General features: G+C 32.3%; 2 protein-coding genes across 3 annotated transcripts in view; both read right to left on the reverse strand.

Annotated features, from left to right (window-relative positions):
- Positions 1-10090, reverse strand: part of cher (filamin A protein cher) — a 106700-nt gene extending 96610 nt beyond the window's left edge. For both annotated transcript variants that reach the window (XR_015838254.1, XM_088267333.1), the window contains exon 1: positions 10049-10090. The gene's annotated coding sequence lies outside the window, so the exon portion shown is untranslated. The remainder of the gene's footprint in view (positions 1-10048) is intronic.
- A 4551-nt stretch (positions 10091-14641) lies between these two features.
- LOC148305010 (uncharacterized) lies at positions 14642-18376 on the reverse strand. Its single transcript, XM_088267371.1, has 3 exons — positions 18171-18376; positions 16171-16338; positions 14642-14879 (listed from the first exon to the last, which is right to left on the reverse strand). Exons 1-3 carry the CDS (start codon positions 18321-18323, stop codon positions 14739-14741), a joined length of 462 nt encoding a protein of 153 aa, XP_088123497.1. The 5' UTR covers positions 18324-18376; the 3' UTR covers positions 14642-14738.
- Between the last annotated feature and the right edge of the window lie 2260 nt (positions 18377-20636).

Genomic DNA, 20636 nt, shown 5'->3' on the forward strand with positions numbered 1-20636 from the left:
TGGATAATTTATTTTTATTTTGTTTGTTCGGCAATTACACAGCTTTACAACAATAATAAATCCAATTAAATAATTCCACAATTTATAATTAGTTGAACATTATAAATTGTAATGTAGTAGTTCTGTATTTGGGAGACGATATGAGAACTTTCCATTTTTAAATATATAATACAAAAAACACTTTTTTCACAAGATCTACCATTAAAATAAATTGAAAGCCAAGAAAACTGCAGCCCTTGTATAAAAATAAGTATCGAAATTATAAATAAATAATTATGAAAAAAAAAAAATTCATAAAATCGTAGAATTTTTTAAATAAATTGAAAGCCAAGAAAAACTGCAACCGTTATGTAAAAAGAAGTATCGAGATTTATGAAAAAAAAAACAAGTAAATATTTTGGCACAGAATTATTCACAATTTCCTACGACTTAATAGAGCCCGACTTGGCGACTTTCCAGTTTTATAAAAATACAATTAAAAGCCAATTATATTTGGATAATCCGACTAAAGTCACTACACTGTCACTAGCGTTTTAGTTTAATTTCTTGCTACATATTACTTAATAGATGTTACGACAAAATAACTGCCGAATTAAGATTTTATTTCTTTTTTTAAAGAATAACCCGCAAAGCATCTATTTTAGATGCTTGTCGCAGGAAGGATAGTAAGGATAGGGAAGGTAAATGTGAAAAATACACCACAAGCACTTTGACCAATTGAAAATAAATCTTTCTTGAATTCATTTTGCAATTGGCGGGAATCGAACCCGCGACGCCAGTTTCGCAGTTGAGCGTATACCCAACTACACCACGGCGCCTGTCGATACAGTCGATATTATAAATACTTAAAATATTACAACGACGACGATAGATATTAGAATAGTGATATGAGGAAATAACGCAAGGCTGAGATAAGCATTATTGATCAAATTAAGAAAGGTGTGTTGAGATAGTTAAGGAGTGTGAATGGAATGAGTAGAGCGAATTTATAGAAGTAGGGGAAGGCCGGGAAAAGTTGGCATGTTCAAGTAATTCAAATACTTGAATGTGGTCAGGTCAGGAGTCGGAATAATCAGCTGGTCAAAATCTTAATCTCTCTACGATAAATAAAGTGGTTTACGAGTATATTTATAAAAATCAATGTATAATGTAAGTATATGTATATATTGATTTGGCGTTAAATTTGTAGAACTTCGTTTTAATATTTAATATTTATATCAAATACTGATTTGAGTCTACTTCTTAATTCATATTATTTTTTGAAAACCCATCAAAGATGAAGAATAATTTGGAATTCTGGGCATTTACGGGGCTGACGGACCGTCGTCAGCCCCGTAAGTGCCCAGACTTCCATATTCTTCTTCATCTTTGATGAGCTGTCAAAAAATAATATGAAAATAACTCCTGTAATTGAAGATAATCCAGATTTTGTGAATATTTGGGCACACTCAAAATGTTGTACCTCTTAATTGTTTATGTATAAGTATATTAACACCAAAAAATGAAAATATGACCTCAGTAAAAGTGCCTAAGTTTTCCAGATATTTCCACTTTTATGAATTTTCCGAAAATCTACCCCTTAGATCAGTTTTTTGAATGCCACGTCTTCAAATTTTCATATTTTAGGTATTTAATTTATGTTTCACAATAACATAAAAATTAACTCAAACGTTTTTCACTTTACTGAAACAAAGCAATTCTTTACATCGGAATTCGTAATAAATGAAATAATTATTAAATCAGTTCTTTTTGCATTAAAAAAACTATTTTTTTAAAGTAAAATAAAGTAAGTTTAATAGTGCTTTTAAAATGATATAAATAGAACAATCTTTTAAAATTTAAAACTTGCCAGGTTGGCGTCATATATATTTTTTTCAGAGTGAAGAGTCAAAGTCACCTAAACATTTATTTTTAAATCATTGACGGGCCATTAATACATTTTTTCCGCCAAAGCAAGCCAGTATTGGTAATATTTTGGATATGATCAATACTTACTCAGTATTATGAAACAAAAATTAGAATCTAAAAATATGAAAAAACGAAAAAGTGGCACCCAAAAAACTGATCCAAGTCGTAGATGTTCAGGAAGTTCATAAAATTGGAAATATCGGAAAAACTAAGGCACTTTACTGAGGTCACATTTTCATTTTTTGGTAAATAAGCTGGCCTAACACCTTTAAAAGGAATACGTAGGATTACTGGACACCCTGTACGTATAAACACAAACGGTTCGATTAGAGATTGCTGAATTTTTATACGACAAGCAACCTTTGATTACGTATATCGAATCAGCCGGGAATCTGACAGGAGACTTGAAGCATGTCTTACAGACAACCAGCGTGATACGGAAGATCACAATTCCACATAAACGATCACCAAATCGAATACTAGAATAGTTTTATTAATCGATGTTGTCTACGCACTAGCGTCGTTTTCGCTAATGTCCCTTGAAATGCGCTAGACAGTCACAAATTGGACGTTGCTCGAGTGTGACGCATAAAACAAAAGATATCGCCGCACTCGTATAGCTTTTCAATTAAGAATTTAAATGCTTCGATACAATGTTGCTCTTCTCAACCCTTTGGAGTACGGTGGCATTAAAAAGGCACCACGCTTTGGATATTTAGGTAACTAACTAACTAACTAACCAACACACCGCTTCCCCGCAGGGGTGGGCAGAGAAAATAGAACGCCACACCACTCTGTCTTTGCAAACATTCTTCCCTTCTTCCACGTTTGGTCATCTCCTCAAATATACCCGCCGATTGTTACGACTCCTAACCTGACCACTTTCAAGTATTTGGCATACCTGATCGTGCCATGCTTTTCTCGGTCTTCCTCTGCTTCTTTTTCCATTTACATTCGCCTCATAAATTTGTTTTACCGTTCTTTCCTCACTCATTCAATATAGTATATTTTAGATCTAGTATAATATATGATAAATCGCAACTTGGTTTTCTAAACTTTTTTTTGACATCTCATCAAAGATGAAGAAGGATATGGAAGTCTGGGCATTTCCATATTCTTCTTCATCTTTAATGACTTGCCGAAAAATTTTATGAAAAATGACTCATATAATTAGAGATAATTCAGATTTTTAAACAAGTATTCGGACGCACTCAAAATGTTGTAAACCCAGGTAACATTTTCGTAATGGAATTTATTCTGAAAACACTGTTTTTTGTAAGGAGAAAATAGTTTTTCTTCGAAATACATGTGGTTTTGAAAATAAAAGAGTTAATAGAAACGAATTTTAAAAATACACAATAATTTTTATTTAAATTTAATAGGCCATATAAAAAAATATCCGAAGTTTTTTTGCCACTAGATGGTGTTGATACCTCTATATCGGGCAACACTCGCCCAATTGTCTCTATCGAAATATTTTGTTCAAAAATGTACAAAACCTTCTCTTGCAAAGCAATTATTTTTTGTTGATATGAACATAGTTAAGAAAATTATAGAAAATTTGAAAAAAAATTCATCCCGATTTTACTATGAATTTATATTCAAGCTTTCAATGTCCCTGTCACTGCCAATTTAAATAAGTAAAGTTAGTAAAAACACCACAGAATTTTCTAGAAGTCACCCAGTGTAGGCAGGGACCCCAATAATTCTGCGATGGAGACCTGGGGAGAAGAATACCTTTCACCTAGAAGAAGAATACGGAAGTCTAGGCATTTATGGGGCTTACGACCGTCATAAGCTGGTTTAATTGATAACTTTACATACGTGTATGTAATATTCACAAATTCTACCAATGATTGACAACCACACTACTCAAATTATTGGAACTTCTATATATATATACCTACTGTTCAAATTCGAGACATAGTGCTTGGATTGACTAGAATTTCAGTAGAGACATCTATATTGATATTTGTTGTGAGGTACTTGTTTATATTTGTGTGTGAGGTCCGAATCCTGGATTATGGTATAATCACATACATAAGAAGCGCAAGAAATAACATTTTAATTTTTTTTTAGCTTTTATTTGGACATACTCAAAAAATTGTAAAATGATACGTGTTTCATACCAATTTGAGAAAACTATAATTTTTAATTCGCCACTGCAAAAACCTCGTACCAGTAATTATATATTGTTCATATATTAATCACGCGTGGGATATTTGTCGGGATTTCGAGAGGTCGAAATTTTTATGTCAGGGATTTAGACCGACACCTTTCATCGGCTTTTAGACATTACACATTACTTACATCTTTCTGTCGTCCTGTCAGTTTGTAAAATATTATGTGAGGTTAAGTTAGGTTATTTGTGAATTAGGTAAGTAGATTAAAGTTCTCTAAAAATGCTAATATTGTCAAATTATCCGATGTAAACACGGGTGACCGTTAAATCAGACGATATTCATGAATATGTATTTCTGCGACGGGCAAGGAATGTTGGCAAGGATTACGGTAATATAAAATTAGTGAATTCTCGTTATTTGCATTTATGAAAGTCGAAATAACAGTTCAGGGAAATGAGCTTCATGCCGAAAAATTTATTCAGTGCTGAAAATATTTAGTACATTTTTTTATTTTTTTTTATAATTTATTATTTCGGCATTCACTTTGTGGTAGGACATGATGTAATTGTAAAAGAAAAACACTAGTTTTTTTACCACTTGAGTTTATTTTGTTATAACTACTATTTTCGGAAGCTATGCTTCCATCTTAAGATCTAATTATAAACAGTTCATATTTTGGAAAAAGAAGCAGAGGAAGACCGAGGAAAACTTGGTACAATTAGGTATGTCAAATACTTGAAAGCGGCCGGGTCAGGAGTCGTAATAATCGTCGGGTACGTATGAGGAGATGCGTGAATGTAGAAGAGGCGAAGAATGTTTGCAAAGACAGAGTGGTGTGGCGTTCGATTTTCTCTGACTACCCCTGTGGGGAAGCTGCGTGATGGTTAGTTAGTTAGTTAGTTATATTTAGATCTGAAGATGGAAGCATAGCTTCCGAAACTAGTCGTTATAATAAAATCAACTCAAGCGGTAAAAAACAAGTGTTTTTCTATTGCAATATTATGAGTTTTTACGATCTGTTACAACATGCTTACAAAATAAAAACAACTTTGTTTTTAACCACTTTTTATTGGTACTTTTTTCTCCTGCTGGTTTCGATAAGAACCTTGTCATCATCGTGGTTAAACATGAACTGTTTAACCCTGATGTAAACGCAGGGCATGTGTGACTATGTCGCGCACTCCTTTCAAGAACGTCATAAATCAAAAATCGTCAATTTTCACTTGTGCATGTTTTCAGAATGCCCAGAAAATGTTCTATATCCCAGCAAAAAAGGTATATTTTTAACTAAATATTTACCCGCTACAGAGCGGAAAGTGTTTTTGCATTTTGAAGAAAAGGTATTGTTTAATTATTTTTTTAAATGCACTAAATAATTTTCAAATGAAGAAAAAACCTTCAGGTTTTACCTAAAAAGATCTGTTGCACAGTAAAAAGTTCATTATGTGGTTTGATATTTATTTTTAATACATTGTACATATTATATTTTTAAACTTTAAAATCGTTCTCCTGAAAAATCATGTTTTTCGATTTATGACGTTCTTGAAAGGAGTGAGCGATATGTATGGACGTAAACGAGGCGAAGGGTGTGGCATTCCATCCTCTCTGCCTATCCCTGCGGAGAAACGGCGTGACGGTGGTAGTAGTAGCAGCAGAAGAAAATAATTCACATCCCGGATGCATTTTGACTCTCCCCTCCAGAGTGAGCCAAGAAGTTAACCACACGAAAATAGCCCCATCGATATTTTTATATGAGCTGTCACCTCAAAAGTGTCATTTTAAATATCTCGATGGACCAAAGTATCGTTGTTCCCACACGCTCTCAATCCCGCGACACTTTTCAGAATTTCTCTGAACTGCAGCGATATTTTAATGAAAAATTCAAGAAATGTCGGCTCTTGGATTATTTATAGGAGTTAATGGATGCCGGTGTTACGAAAATTGTGCCGTAGGATGCGAAACACGTGTACCATGTTTCCTCTATGACGCGTGAAACGTTTCGATGAAATATTGCTAGCATAATATTGATAAATAAATCGTTAGATTTATCCGTAAGGAGAGCAAATCCAGATGGACAGGAATTACAGATGAAAATAATTTTAACATTACTTTTGTTCGATAAAAACAAACTTTTTCATCGGTAACTTTAAATTTTTGGCAGTGTGGATGGAGAACCGATTTTAATACATATAATAGGTATTATTTTTTTGACATCTCAACAAAAAAGAAGAAGAATATGAAAGTCTGGGTTTTTACGGGTTTTACGACCGTCATTGGCTGGTTTAAGTGAAAGTGGTCACCGTTTATTATTTTGCCTGAATTAACTGTTCTCTCAATACCTTTATCCACTTTTCCATCCTTTGAGAACATTCTTCAAAAACTTTTTTTGAACATATTAACCAGTGATTAAAAATACAACAATGCTACTTTAAAATTTTTCATTTTTTTGACATCTCAACATAGATGAAGAATATAAAGAATGATATGGAAGTTTAGGCATTTACGGGGCTTATGGCCGTCATAGGCTGGTTTAAGTGATAACTTTACACACGTGTAACATCCACCAATTCTACCCATGATTGATAACCACACTACTCAAATTCTTGGAAGTTCTATATATATATATATATATATATATATATATATGATCCAATTTTGAATCATTGCACAAGAATCACTAGAACTTTCACTAATGACATCTATTGGTGAGACGAAGAATGCCCAGACTTCCATATTCTTCTTCTATGTTGAGATGTCAAAAAAGGAATATGATAAATAACTCCTATAATTGGAGATAACCTAGATTTGTTAACAATTATTTAGACACACCAAAAATGTTGTAATATAAAAAAAAGGTGATAAAAAAGTCTCCGAGGTTTTTTGCTACTAGATAGTGTTGATGTAAGCGTTTTTTTGCCACCGTATATATTTTGTACTTTATAAGATATAAAACGACTTTGTTTTTAACCACTTTTTTATTGATACATTTTTCTCCAGATTTCAACAAGAACCTTGTCATCATCAGGGTTCAAAATGTACATGTTTAACCCTGATGATGACAACGTTGTTGTCAAAATCAGTCGGAGAAAAATGTACCAATAAAAAGTGGTTAAAAACAAGGTTGTCTTTTTTTTTTAATTACCTAACGTCCAAGTGACTCTGAAGTCTAGCTACGGCTTATGCAACATCGCTTATCATGACCCTAACCACGCTTCAATTTTTTAAGTTTTATAGTCTATGCCTACTCGTGAGTGGATTTATTCTTTATGTTTAAAGTTACTATAATTTCATGAGTTCATAAGTTACTATAATTTCATAATTTAATTCCGTGGTGTAATGGTCAGCGTGTTTAGCTACCGTGCCGGAGGTCCCGGGTTCGATTCCCAGGGGGGGTGAAAATAAATATTAGTGATTTTACACTGTAATATTTATTTAATATTATCCTGGACTGGTTCATGAAGCGCAAGAGTGATCACCTTGCCTTCATGTAAGTAATGATCAAGATAACACTACGTCAATTCGATGCGGTGCCCTATGCGCCATTGGGTGCGGATAAGGGTTATAAGTAATAATTTCATGTAATTCATGAGTGAAAACTCTAGGCGAAAACACTCGCTAAAAAAAAACAAGGTATTTTTATTTTATAAAGTTTATAAAATGTGCCACAAAGATTTGTAAAAAAAACATTGATGAAAATAAAATAAATATTTTTATTTTTATTTTTACAGTTCTCTCTTAAGAATCGTAAAAAAATCCGTGGCAGTCGTTGAAGATAATAATAAAAGCAAGGATTAAGAAGTAATTCAAAATCACCACTTACTGTCTTGTTCAATTAAAAAAATAACAAAACAATTTTATTATTACTTTAATTGCTATAATTACACATACGAGCATAATAAATCTGAATGGATTGCATTAATTGCTTTAAGACAACGAATGAACAAATAAATACATAATAAAATTAATATTTACTTTGTCTTGCATACATTGCAGGTACATTACTTAATACTTTCAAACGATAATGTATTTTCTATTTGCGGAAAAATTCTTATAAACATCACGCCGTTTCTGCAGAACTAGGCAAAGCAAATGTAAAATATCATTTAGAGAAATAAAAAGACTCTGTTTTTTGATCCACTCACATTTTTATTAACAACCAACTAGTTTCGGCAACAACCTGTTGCCCTCTTTAGGGTTTAATTTATGACTATTATATATTTATAAACCCTGAAGAGGGCGACAGGTTGTTGCCGAAACTAGTTGGTTGTTAATAAAAATGTGAGTGGTTCAAAAAACAAAGTCTTTTTATTTCTCAAAATAATATATCATATGATCCACAAAGTTAATGCTTTCAACATTAAAAACAAAATAGCAAATAGAACGCTTCATCACTGCCTTAAAAAAAAAACATTCTTAGCCTCTTCCACATTGACGCATCTCCTCATACATACGCGTTGATTATCTCGAATTCTGACCTGTCTCGCCCAAGTATTTGAAAAACAATGCTTGACCATGCCAAATCATCCTCGGTCTTTCTCTGCTCCCATTTTCAAATACATTCACCTTATTTTTTTTACTGTTCTTTCCTCGCTCATTCGTTCCACGTGTCCAAAACATCTCAACGCATCTTTTTAATTTTATCGATAATGCTTATCACACCCTTGTATTTTTCCTTATATCGCCATTTGAACATCAATCATACATCGTTTTTGCGCACAGAGGGATCGCATTTCGACTGCATTCAGATTACTTTCATCTTTACTCTTATGCTTTATTTCCAATTTTTGAAATTTTTGAAAATGGGACGTTTTAGAATCATTTTATAATGAAGTGAATTTGCGTAAAGAATATTATTAACACACTTTTCACCTATAACGAGGTTCATAATTTTTAACACAAAAAAATTATTACACTTTTTTTATAATGTAATTTAATATCATGTATTTTTTAAATGCCTTGAAATCTCGGTCAATTTTTGAAAATTGGACGTTTTAGAATTATTTTATAATGAAGTGAATTTGCGTAAAGAATATTAACACACTTTTCACTTATAACGAGGTTCATAATTTATAACACAAAAAAAATATTAGACTTTTTTTAATATTGTGTAATTTAATATCATATATTTTTTAATGCCGTGAAATCTCGGTCAGTTTTTGAAAATGGGACGTTTTAGAATTATTTAATAATGAAGCAAATTTGCGTAAAGAATATTAACACACTTTTCACCTATAACGAGGTTCATAATTTATAACACAAAAAATATGACACTTTATTATATAATATTGTGTAATTTAATATCATGTATTTTTTTTTAATGTCTTGAAATCTCGGTCAATTTGGGAAAATGGGACGTTTTAGAATTATTTTATTGTGAAGTTAACACAATTTTCACTATTTTATGAGGTTCTAAATTTACAATAACACAAAAAAATCATTAGTAATTCTTCAAAATCTCGGTCGAATTTGGAAAATAAATATTTTTTAACACTTTATTCTTCATTTGAAATTTAAAGGGGCGATTAATAATCGCTAAGAAATATAATACACAAAAAATGAATAATATAACATAGTGTAGAAAAAAATATTGAGAATCCTAAGTCAAATTTAGAAAATAGAATGTTCGAGAATTATTTTATTATAGTGACGATTAGAATACGTGACAACTCGCGGGGATTATTTATTAAACGTGGATTTAAATAATACACTGCAGTTTATCATGATAATTCGATAAAATATGACAGTTTTTTTTTAAATCTCGAGAAATCTCGGTGAAATCAGGAAAGTTAAACGTTAAAACAAATTTCAAACGAATAATTTTAGAATGTTTCGACAATTCAAAACCTGACACCGGTGTCAAGTTTTAAATAGTCGAAACGTTCTAATTTTTTTTGGATTTGTTCTTTTGGCGGGTAGGAACCTGCGCAGAACTGGATGCACAGCCCAGGGCGCTTTATGATTTGGGGATCGATGATTAATTGGGGGGTTATCGGATTTCAAAATGAATGAACGCTCACCCAAAACACAAGGTGTTGCCCCGACCACTTCGGAATCACTTTGAAGTGGATAAAGAGAATAAGATCGGGCCGCGTTAATCCGAACCGTGTGGCATTATTAAAATAACATCGTCGGATTATAAAATAGCGGGGAAATATTTAAATTTAACCGGGAACGCTCGCGTAGCCGGGATCAACAAAATGGCGCCGTGCATATTATCGTATATACAGTGTCCCCTCACCGAATGAGACCCACTTTCTTTTTTACACATTTTCTCGAATAAAACAAGGGAAATGAATCGTAAACTTAAAATCTCTTCTTCTTCTTTTTCTTCTTATTATAGGCCTTGCGGCCTGTTTTTAAGAGGGATTAGTCTCCTGTGACGTCGATTCCCAGCTATTGACCCATCTCTTTGGTGGTCTAACCGGGAGTCGTCTACCATGGGGTTGGCCGTACAGTGCGATGTGGGGAGTCTGGATGGTTCCATTCTCCTCACATGCGCAAACTAAAAATAAAACAACTACATATTGTCTAACTATAACTACAAACTAACAATCACGCCGCTTTCCCGCAGGAGTAGGTAGAGAAACCACTTTGTCTTTGCAAACATTCTTCGCCTCTTCCACATTCATGCATCTCCTCACACATATCCGACGATTATTACGATTTCTGACCCGGCCGCTTTTAAGTATTTGAAATACTTGATTGTGCCAAGTTTTCCTCGGTCTTCCTCTGCATCTTTTTCCAACTACATTCACCTCATAAATTTGTTTAACCGTTCTTTTCTCACTCATACGTTCCACATGTCCAAACCATCTTAACACACCTTTCTTAATTTTATCGATAGTGCTTTTTTCATTATTTTCTTATTTAGTGCGGATATGGTTTAATAATAATATTTGGTATTTCTGCCTTTCGATAATGATTCCCTCTATTTTTGCTGGCACACTGAAAACGCATCACTCGATTTTTTTAAAAATTATTTTCTCCTCACTCGTCCATGTCTTTTCAATATATTTTTTAAGACATTGAAGAGTGGGATTTTAGGATGATTTGAGTCAATTCCTAGAAAGGATGCCTGAAAACCTTCGGGGTTAAAGGCAACAGTCGAGGAATTTACAAATTTTTAAGATTCAACGTTAAAAAATATTAAACATTCCGAAAAGAAACAATTGTAACATTTTTATTGCGACCGAAATAAAAATGATTAAAGGTGGGTCTAATTCGGTGAGTAGATACTGTACATATCGCTCACTCCTTTCAAGAACGTCATAAATCAAAAATCGTCAATTTTCAGTTGTGCATGTTTTCGGAATGCCCAGAAAAAGACATATTTTTAACATAATATTTACCCGCTATAGGGCAAAAAGTGTTGTTTTTGCATTTTGAAGAAATGGTATTGTTTAATTTTTTTTTAAATATACTTAATATTTTTCAAATGGAGAAAAAACCTTCAGGTTTTACCTAAAAAGATCTGTTGCACAGTAAATAGTTCAGTAAGTGGCTTCATATTTATTTTTAATACATTGTGTTATATTTTAAAACTTTAAAAACGTTCTCCTGAAAAATCAAGTTTTTTATTTATGACGTTCTTGAAAGGAGTGAGCGATATATGAGTAGTCAACTTGCAAATCACGTAATGTTAAAAAAAGCAAAAAAACAATTATTTGATAAAACTGATAAAAATGTTAATCCTTATATTTAAGATATAATAATAATAAAAACCCTTATCCGCACCCCAATGGTGCATAGTGCACCGCTTCAGGTACCAGTCCAGGGTAATATTGAATAAATATGACAGTGAAAAAATCACTTTTATTTATTTTACCCCCCTTGGGAATCGAACCCGGGACCTCCAGAACGGTAGCCGAGCGTGCTGACCATTACACTACTATTCAAATATCTAAAGATTAAACCTTAATTTCTCCCTTAGTTCTCTACAGATTTCATTTAGAATGTTATCGAGAGTCTTGTGAGTTTTCATATGAATTTATTAGCTAATAAACCAACATCGTGACAAAAATCTATTTTAATCATTATTACACTCTTAAGTTAATTTCTTCATGCATTAAACTCTCTTTATTATCAGTTTCTTCTACAGTATTTTCATTTTGTTGTTCTTAAAAAAATCTTTTTGAGGCATTAAATTTAATGTGCCACGATCCAGGCCACTTTAGTACGTATTTATTGACTTGGCGTTTAATTTGTAGAACTCCATTTTAATTTATGTATTAATTTTAAATCAAACACAGATTTTTTGAGTCTACTAAGTTGTATTTTATTAACAAAAACACATAAAAAATTATATTGTGACAATTGTTTCGCCTTGTTAGGGCATTATCAAACGAATGTGAAGATCAAATAGACTACGGTCCTTATGTAGCTATACAATTTTAAGTGACAGTTTTAACACGTGCAGCAATAATTTATGGGAGACAACAGTAGCTAATGGGGGATGTAGGTTTTTTATGTGTTTTTGTTAATAAAATACAACTTAGTAGACTCAAAAAATCTGTGTTTGATTTAAAATTAATACATAAACTTTAGTACGTTTTTGAAGCTCGATTTTTTCGATTCACTACGGAACTTTGTAAGCTTAGAGTTTTTTAGAGATTTCAGATAGTCGATTTTGTCGATCGTCTTAGCGAGTTTTGCAAGAGAATTGATTGTTCTATCATATTTTATTCAAAATTTAACGAATTTTGGCAGATTATGTTATATAGACGTAAATATTTTGAATCTTCTAGCGATATCCGCCATTAGCTGAAAAACTTAATTTTTTAATATAACGTGGTTTGCAAGTAAACTCTGTGGTACTCATACATGAAGCGGGAAATAATGTATCGGAAATAGAGCGCTTGTACACTACGCTGAATTTTACTGTCCGGCGCACAGTGCGTTATATTGGAAATCTAGCGGAACTTTATTATTTTTTTCGATGGCTTATATTTTGAAAAGAAATTTATTCCAATAGCAAACAAACCATTTTACTAAACTGTGAAATTATTTTTAAATTAAATAATTCCGAAAAATACATAAAGGTATCGGAAACCCGAGCTTCAGCGCGCCGGTGGGGGTGAGCGGTTTTAAACGAATCAGTCGCTTGAGTTATCATATTATAAATTTGTATCATGTATTTGTAATATTTGTATTATATTTTTATAATATTTGTTTGTCAAGGTATATTTGGCGTGTTTTTATTTGAGTAAATATTATTTCATTAGCCTGCAAAGTCTTGTTGAACTTATAGCTCGTTAATATAAATTATAATTGGTTTATCCCAATTATAGGCTTTTAGTAGGCGATACCGTAAAATACCGTACTATGATACTATTTTTACTAAAGCTTAATTTATATTCTTATTAGCATATGCTATCTAATTATTTTTTGCATAACTTGCCTTACCCATACATTTTTTTCTTAATTTCAGAATGACTACGTAAATTTCTCGTCAGTCTATTTTTTGACATATGGGTCGTAGATTCGAAACGCGTGAGAGTTGATGCCATAATTGCATATATTTTGGAGCAATTTAATATGTTTTCATTGTAATTTAAGGTTTAGACTAGTTTTTAAACAAAAATCAAAAGTTTTTGTCAAAAAATTGAGCAAAAGTGGAATAAATCGGGTAGATCTCGAAAACAATTCTTGAGTTCAAATTCTTCAAAGTTAGCATGAAAAAACGGATGATTGGCCTGTGCACTTGTCCGTCTTTCTCTGGATCCTTTAAATCAAATCTGTTCTGTTTACTGTATTCTATCGAAGTTTTAATTAAGGTTGCGACAAAACGTGACCAATCCCGTGTTAAACCAATATGAAATCATTAAATCGCACCAAAACGTTACAATTTTATAAGCTAGAATTCCTGATTACTTAAAAATTATTTTTAATGGAAATGTAACGTTTTGGTGAGGACCTCCACCCTTATATAAATCTTGCTTGGGATATTAGTCGGGATTTTCAGAGTTCTAAATTTTTATGTCAGGGATTTAGACAGACACCTTTCATCGGCTTTGGAGACATAACACCTTCTGTCGTCCTGTCAGTTTGTAAAATGGAAATTTAACGTTTTGGTGAGGACCTCCACATGTATGGTGTATGAATTTGGTAGAACTATTGGCTAGTTTTTATTTTATTTATTTATTTATTTCATAGGTACATAGATCCATTCATAGATACATATTTATTTCATAGATACATTTACTATATGTATTGTTGTTATTTACTTTTTTTCTATATGGCCTGTGTTGAGCCGAAATACTGACATGTCAATACAATTTTTTTGTTTATTTTTTTATTTTTTTAATTTTTTTTTAATTATTAGATTTATATACATTACATACAAGAGATACAATAATAATTTACAGTATAAAGGTTTTACAATAAAATAATTACACCTGGACTTTAATTAAATCCCTTTCTACCTTATCACTTCCAATGCGAAGCAACCATCGACGGACACTGTTCTTAAACACCTGATCACTACTGGAATTCTTTATGGTTTCGAGCAGTAAATCAAATATCTTTGGCGCAAGGAATGAAAAAGTTTTTTTCTGCGAAACTTGTTTTAACGGATGGGCCAACATAGCTTTTATTTAATGCTGCCGGGTTCGAATAATTTGTTTAGTTCTTACCTTTTCCATTTTATTCCAGAAGTGAATGAAATATTATAATATATAATATAGATATAGATAACATATTATAAGTTTATTAGAATCTGTGTCTGAAGCCTAGACCAACAGAGCTGCTTGGAAATGCTGGATGTCCTAAATTTCTCGAGTGACCACCGTTGATGAAGAAATCAGTATTTTTATTTGGTTGGTAGAAATTGTAACGGCCTTCGACGCCAACCTGTAAAAAAAACCTTATTTTTATACGGTTTTTAAAAAAAATCATAGCTTACTTATAATTGCTTGCAATATGCTTATAATGTTTTCCTTAGAAAGTAGATTATTATTTACAAAAAACGTTAAATTTGCTGCATATATATCGCTCACTCCTTTCAAGAATGTCATAAATAAATAAAAAACTTGATTTTTCAGGAGCACGTTTATAAAGTTTAAAAATAAAATACAATGTCTTAAAAATAAATATCAAGCCACTTATTGAACTTTTTACTGTGCTACAGATCTTTTTAGATAAAACCTGAAGGTTTTTTCTCCAGTTGAAAAATATTAAGTATATTTAAAAAAAAATAAACAAGACAATTAAGTAGATTCTACTTAGTCCAAAAATGCAAAAAAAACTTACTACAAAAAATGTCCCTTTCTGTGTTTTAAGTTTGGACAGCCGAATACCTTTTCTTCAAAATGCAAAAACAACACTGCCCAGTAGCGGGTAAATATTAAGTTAAAAAATAAACGATCAAGATAACACTGTGTTTATATGAAGCAGTGCCCTATGCACCATTGGGGTGCGGATAAGGGTTATATTATTATTTATTATTAACCATGTTTAATTTTGGATTTATTACTCAACATGGAATTCTACCAACTGTCTGCGGTTACAATAAATGAATTCAACATTCCACCCGTGATTGTCGATTTTCGGAACTCCTAGATAATTTGAGTTTCTGCCCAATAAAAAGCTTCTTTCACTCACCAATAGATGTCTTTAGTGAAATGATAGTGATTCAAGCATTATGTTTCTAAATGGAACCATATATACATATATGTATATAGAAATTCCAAGAATTTGAAAAGTGTGGTTGTCAATCGTGGGTAGAATTGGTAAATGTTACACGTGTGTACTTAACGCACTTTGATCACACCAATGACGGTCGTGAGCCCCGTAAATGCCCAGACTTCCGTACTCTCCTTCAAATATGTTCTTCAAACCCTTATCCGCACCCCAATGGTGCATAGGGCACTGCATATAAACGCAGTGTTATTTCGATCGTTAACACATGAAGGAAAGGTGATCAGCCCTCCGCTTCAGGTACCAGTCCAGGGTGATATTGAATAAATATTAGAGTGAAAAAATCACTTATATTTATTTGACCCTCCCAAGGAATCGAACCCGGGACCTCCAGAATGGTATCCGAGCGTGCTGACCATTACACTATGGAGGCGGACAATATGTTAAGATGTCAAAAAAAACTTTATTTGTATTGCATTTCGATGACATGGATTTCTCTGCTTACCCTTGTGTCGTGCGGCGGTGCGAAGTTGTGCATAGCGGATGCGGAAGCGCCCCATTTGTCGGTATCATAGTTTCCCCTCACCCCGACCCGACTGCCACCCCCAAAGAAGTTCCCTGACCATTTACTAGGTTCAGGCACGGGTGGTAGGTTCAATTTCAAAGGGTTTGCCTGAAAGAAACGTGAATTTCAGTGGTCAGTATTCTGTTAAACAAACTTACTCATATTATTTTTTGACATCTCATCAAAGATGAAGAAGAATATGGAAGTCTGGGCATTTACGGGGCTTAACGACCGTCATAGGCTGGTTTATGTGATCACTTTACACACGTGTAACATTCACCAATTCTACCCATTATTGACAACCACACTACTCAAATTCTTGGAAGTTCTATATATATGAACCAATTTAGAAACCTTGTTCTTGAATCACTAGAACTTGACGAGAGACATCTATTGGTGAGATGTAAAAAAGTTTTTTACTGAGCAGAAACTCTTATATTAGTATGAAAGGTCCGAATCCTGGATAATAATCACACACATGAGAAACGCCAGAAAATACCATTTTGATTTTTATAATTTAAGCTTATAATTTGACCAGATAATTTATTTACGACATTTTGAGTGTGTCCAAATACTTGTTCACAAAATTTAGAATATCTCCAAAAAATTGGAGATAATCCAGATTTTGTGAACAAGTATTTGGACACACTCAAAAACGTTGTAAATACTTACTCATAATACACACTCTCCTTATCATTCTACGTTTTTTTTAGTTTTATTTTTTACATTTTTTTAAATTACCTAACGTCCAAGAGACTCTGAAATCTTGCTATGGCTTATGCAACACCGCTTATCATGACCCTACTCAGGCTTCAACTTTTTATGTTTCATAGCCTATGCCTACTCGTGAGTGGATTTACTCTTTATGTTTAAAGTTACTATAATTTCATGTAATTCATGAGAGAAAATTCTAGGCAAAACATCGCTTTTTTTTACATAAATTGTATGCTTTTATTTAAAGAACAATTGTAAGCATATTTAAAATGTTTTTTTTTGCAGAGACACACCAAGCCACTTTGTGTGTGGTGGAGTTCTTTTTACGTGCATTTTTTCATTGTTTTTATCCATTTTAACCTAATATACACACAAAAAGAGAGAAAAAATTAAAAATATAAACTATTTTACGATTTTCATACAATTAATTATTGATCAATATCACTAATCTGTTTTTGATTGGTTGGAAGATATTGCTTTTTAGCAGTAAGCCCGCCAACGTACTTATTTCATTTCTGTACATGAAGTTTAAATAAATAAATAAATACATAATAAGCGTGAGTTCCTCTCCAACCACAAGAGCTAAGTCTCTTTATTGGAGAGAACTGCATTATTTTTTTATTAATAGTTAAAAAAGAGAAATATTTTTATTTTTATTATTTACACAAATGTTTCAATTTCATACTATTTCTGTGAGCCAAGCGGCTCATTATTAGAAATGGGTATCAAATTGTGGTAGAGTGGGTTCGAACCGAGAAACTCTGACTTACGAGTCCGAGACACTAACCACGGGACCACAACCCGACACTTGTTAATTTTAATATTGTAAAAGTAGAAATGTCTAGAAAATTAATTAAAATTATTTTAAATAATTTTTTAGAACCGTATTAAATAATTTTAATAATTTCGTCCGCCTCCGTGGTGTAATAGTCAGAGTGTTAAGCTACCGTGATGGAGGTCCCGAGTTCGATTCCCAGGGGGGTGAAAATAAATATAGGTGATTTTACACTATAATATTAATTTAATATTTCCCTGGACTGGTCCCTGAAGCGCAAGAGTGATCACCTTGCCTCCACGTAAGAAATGATCAAGATAACACTGCGTCGATTCTATGCAGTGCCCTATGCACCATTGGGTGTGGATAAGGGTTATAAGTAAAAGTAAAATAATGTTAAAATTAAAATAAAATATCTTCAACATATTTTTTTTTGAAGCGCACATATTACCTGTCGTTTATTCCTCGTATGTAGAGAGGCCTCTTCAAGGAATCCACTATCTTCAAATATCAAACCACCGAATTCTTGTACATCTTCATCGTTATTTAATGGCAACCCGTTCGCCAGTACGAAACCAAAAACGAAAACCAGCAAAAATTTCATGTTGACTTGTATGGCTTTGTATATTGAAACAGTTCTAATCGTCTGACAGTGCTTGAATGCTAGGCAGAAGTAAGTTTTATCCTTATATAGCGAAACAGACGCGATAAAAAAGTAATCCAATGTTTTTTGTGACGCATAATTATTAGCAGTAATAATTATTGTAGGGGATTCCTTATGCCCGACTGTTTGGTATATGCATACATAAGTCATATATGCAGATACTAACCCAGTGTCTCTAAACCTTTTTGAAGTGGAGCACTTTTGATTATGTGGAAAATTATATTATTTATTGATTTGCCGTTTAATTACTGTATTTCAATTAAACTATACTTAGTTTTATTAGAAATTCTGTTTTCAATGTCGTAAATAAAGCCTATTGTGTAATGTATTAAATGTTTAACAAACACTGATTTTTTGAGTCTACTAAGTTGTATTTTACTAACTAAAAACTAACTAACTAACCATCACGCCGCTTCCCCGCAGGGGTAGGCAGAGAGAATAGAGCGCCACACCACTCTGTCCTTGCAAACATTCTTCGCCTCTTCCACGTTCATGCATCTCCTCATACATACCCGCCGATTGTTACGACTCCTAACCTGACCACTTTCAAGTATTTGGCATACCTGATTGAAGTTGTATTTTATTTTTAAAAAACGCTACAATTTTAATTTTGTGACAATTGTTTCGCCTAGTTTTGGCATTTTGAATTTGCTATAACTTGGTGAAACAATTTTTACAAAATTGTTTTTGTGTTTTTTTAATAATATAAAATAAAATACATACTTAAATAATTATAATCTTATATAAATAAAATACAACAACATTTAATATATAAATTAAAATGGAATTTTATAAATTTAACGCCAATCTATAAATACCTATTGTATTATTTACTGTAATGCATAATTTATTTATTTATTTGGCGTTAACTCCATTTTAATTTATGTATGAATTGTTAAATCAAATACAGATTTTTAGAAACTAAAAGTTGTATTTTATTGTTAAAAAACAAATAAATTAATATCGTGAGAATATTAATTTATTTATTCTTATTTTTATTCTTCTTCATCTTTGATAAGATGTCAAAAAATAATATTAAAATAACTCCTGTAATTGGAGATAATCGAGATTTTGTAAACAAGTATTTGGACACACTCAAAATGTTGTAAATAAACTATCTGGTCAAATTATAAGCTTAAATAATAAAAATGAAAATGGTACCTATTTTCTGGCGTTTCTCAAGTGGGTGATTATAATCCAGGATTTGGACCTCACATACTAATATAAGAGTTTCTGCTTAGTAAAAAGCTTCTTTACATCTCACCAATAGATGTCTCTAGTGAAGTTCTAATGATTCAAGAACAAGGTTTCTAAATTGGTTCATATATATAGAACTTCCAAGAATTTGAGTAGTGTGGTTGTCAATAATGGGTAGAATTGGTGAATGTTACACGTGTGTAAAGTGATCACTTAAACCAGCCTATGAAGGGCGTCAGACCCGTAAATGCCCAGACTTCCATATTCGTTTTCATCTTTGATGACATGTCAAAAAAATAATATGAACCTTTAAATCGTTTATTTTTTACATCTCAACTCAACTCATGTCATGTCTGGGTATTTACAGGGTTTACGACCTGTTACAATAGGCTGGTTTGAGTTGATCATAAGCTGGAAATATAAACAACAACAATGATACAATGTCGGTGTATGATAATGTTATTTATTTATTGATTTGGCGTTTAATTTGTAGAACTCCATTTTAATTCATGTTTTAATTTTAAATCAAACACAGATTTTTTGAGTCTACTAAGTTGTATTTCATTAACAAAAGCACATAAAAAAAATATTTTGAGACAAGTTTTTTGCCTAGTTATGGCATTATCAAACGAATTCGTTTGATAATGCCATAACTAGGCGAAACAACTGTCTCAATATTAATTTTTATGTGCTTTTGTTAATGAAATACAACTTAATAATATAATAATAATAAAACCCTTATCCGTGCCCCAATGGTGCATAGGGCACTGCGTCATATAAACGCAGTGTTATCTTGATCGTTTACACATGAAGGAAAGGTGATCAGCCCTCCTCTTCAAGTACCAGTCCAGGGTAATATTGAATAAATATTAAAGTGAAAAAATCACTCATATTTATTCTTACCCCCCCTGGGAATCGAACCCGGGTCCTCCAGAACGGTAGCCGAGCGTGCTGACCATTACAATACAGAGGTGGACAAAATTAAAACCTATTATTTACACTTAATTTTTTGAATCTACCAAGTTGTAACAAAAACACATAACAAATGAATATTGT

The sequence above is a fragment of the Brachycentrus maculatus genome, unplaced genomic scaffold (assembly GCF_059751285.1).
Source record: "Brachycentrus maculatus isolate JH-2025_06_01 unplaced genomic scaffold, ASM5975128v1 h1tg000293l, whole genome shotgun sequence".
Classification (NCBI taxonomy): domain Eukaryota; kingdom Metazoa; phylum Arthropoda; class Insecta; order Trichoptera; family Brachycentridae; genus Brachycentrus; species Brachycentrus maculatus.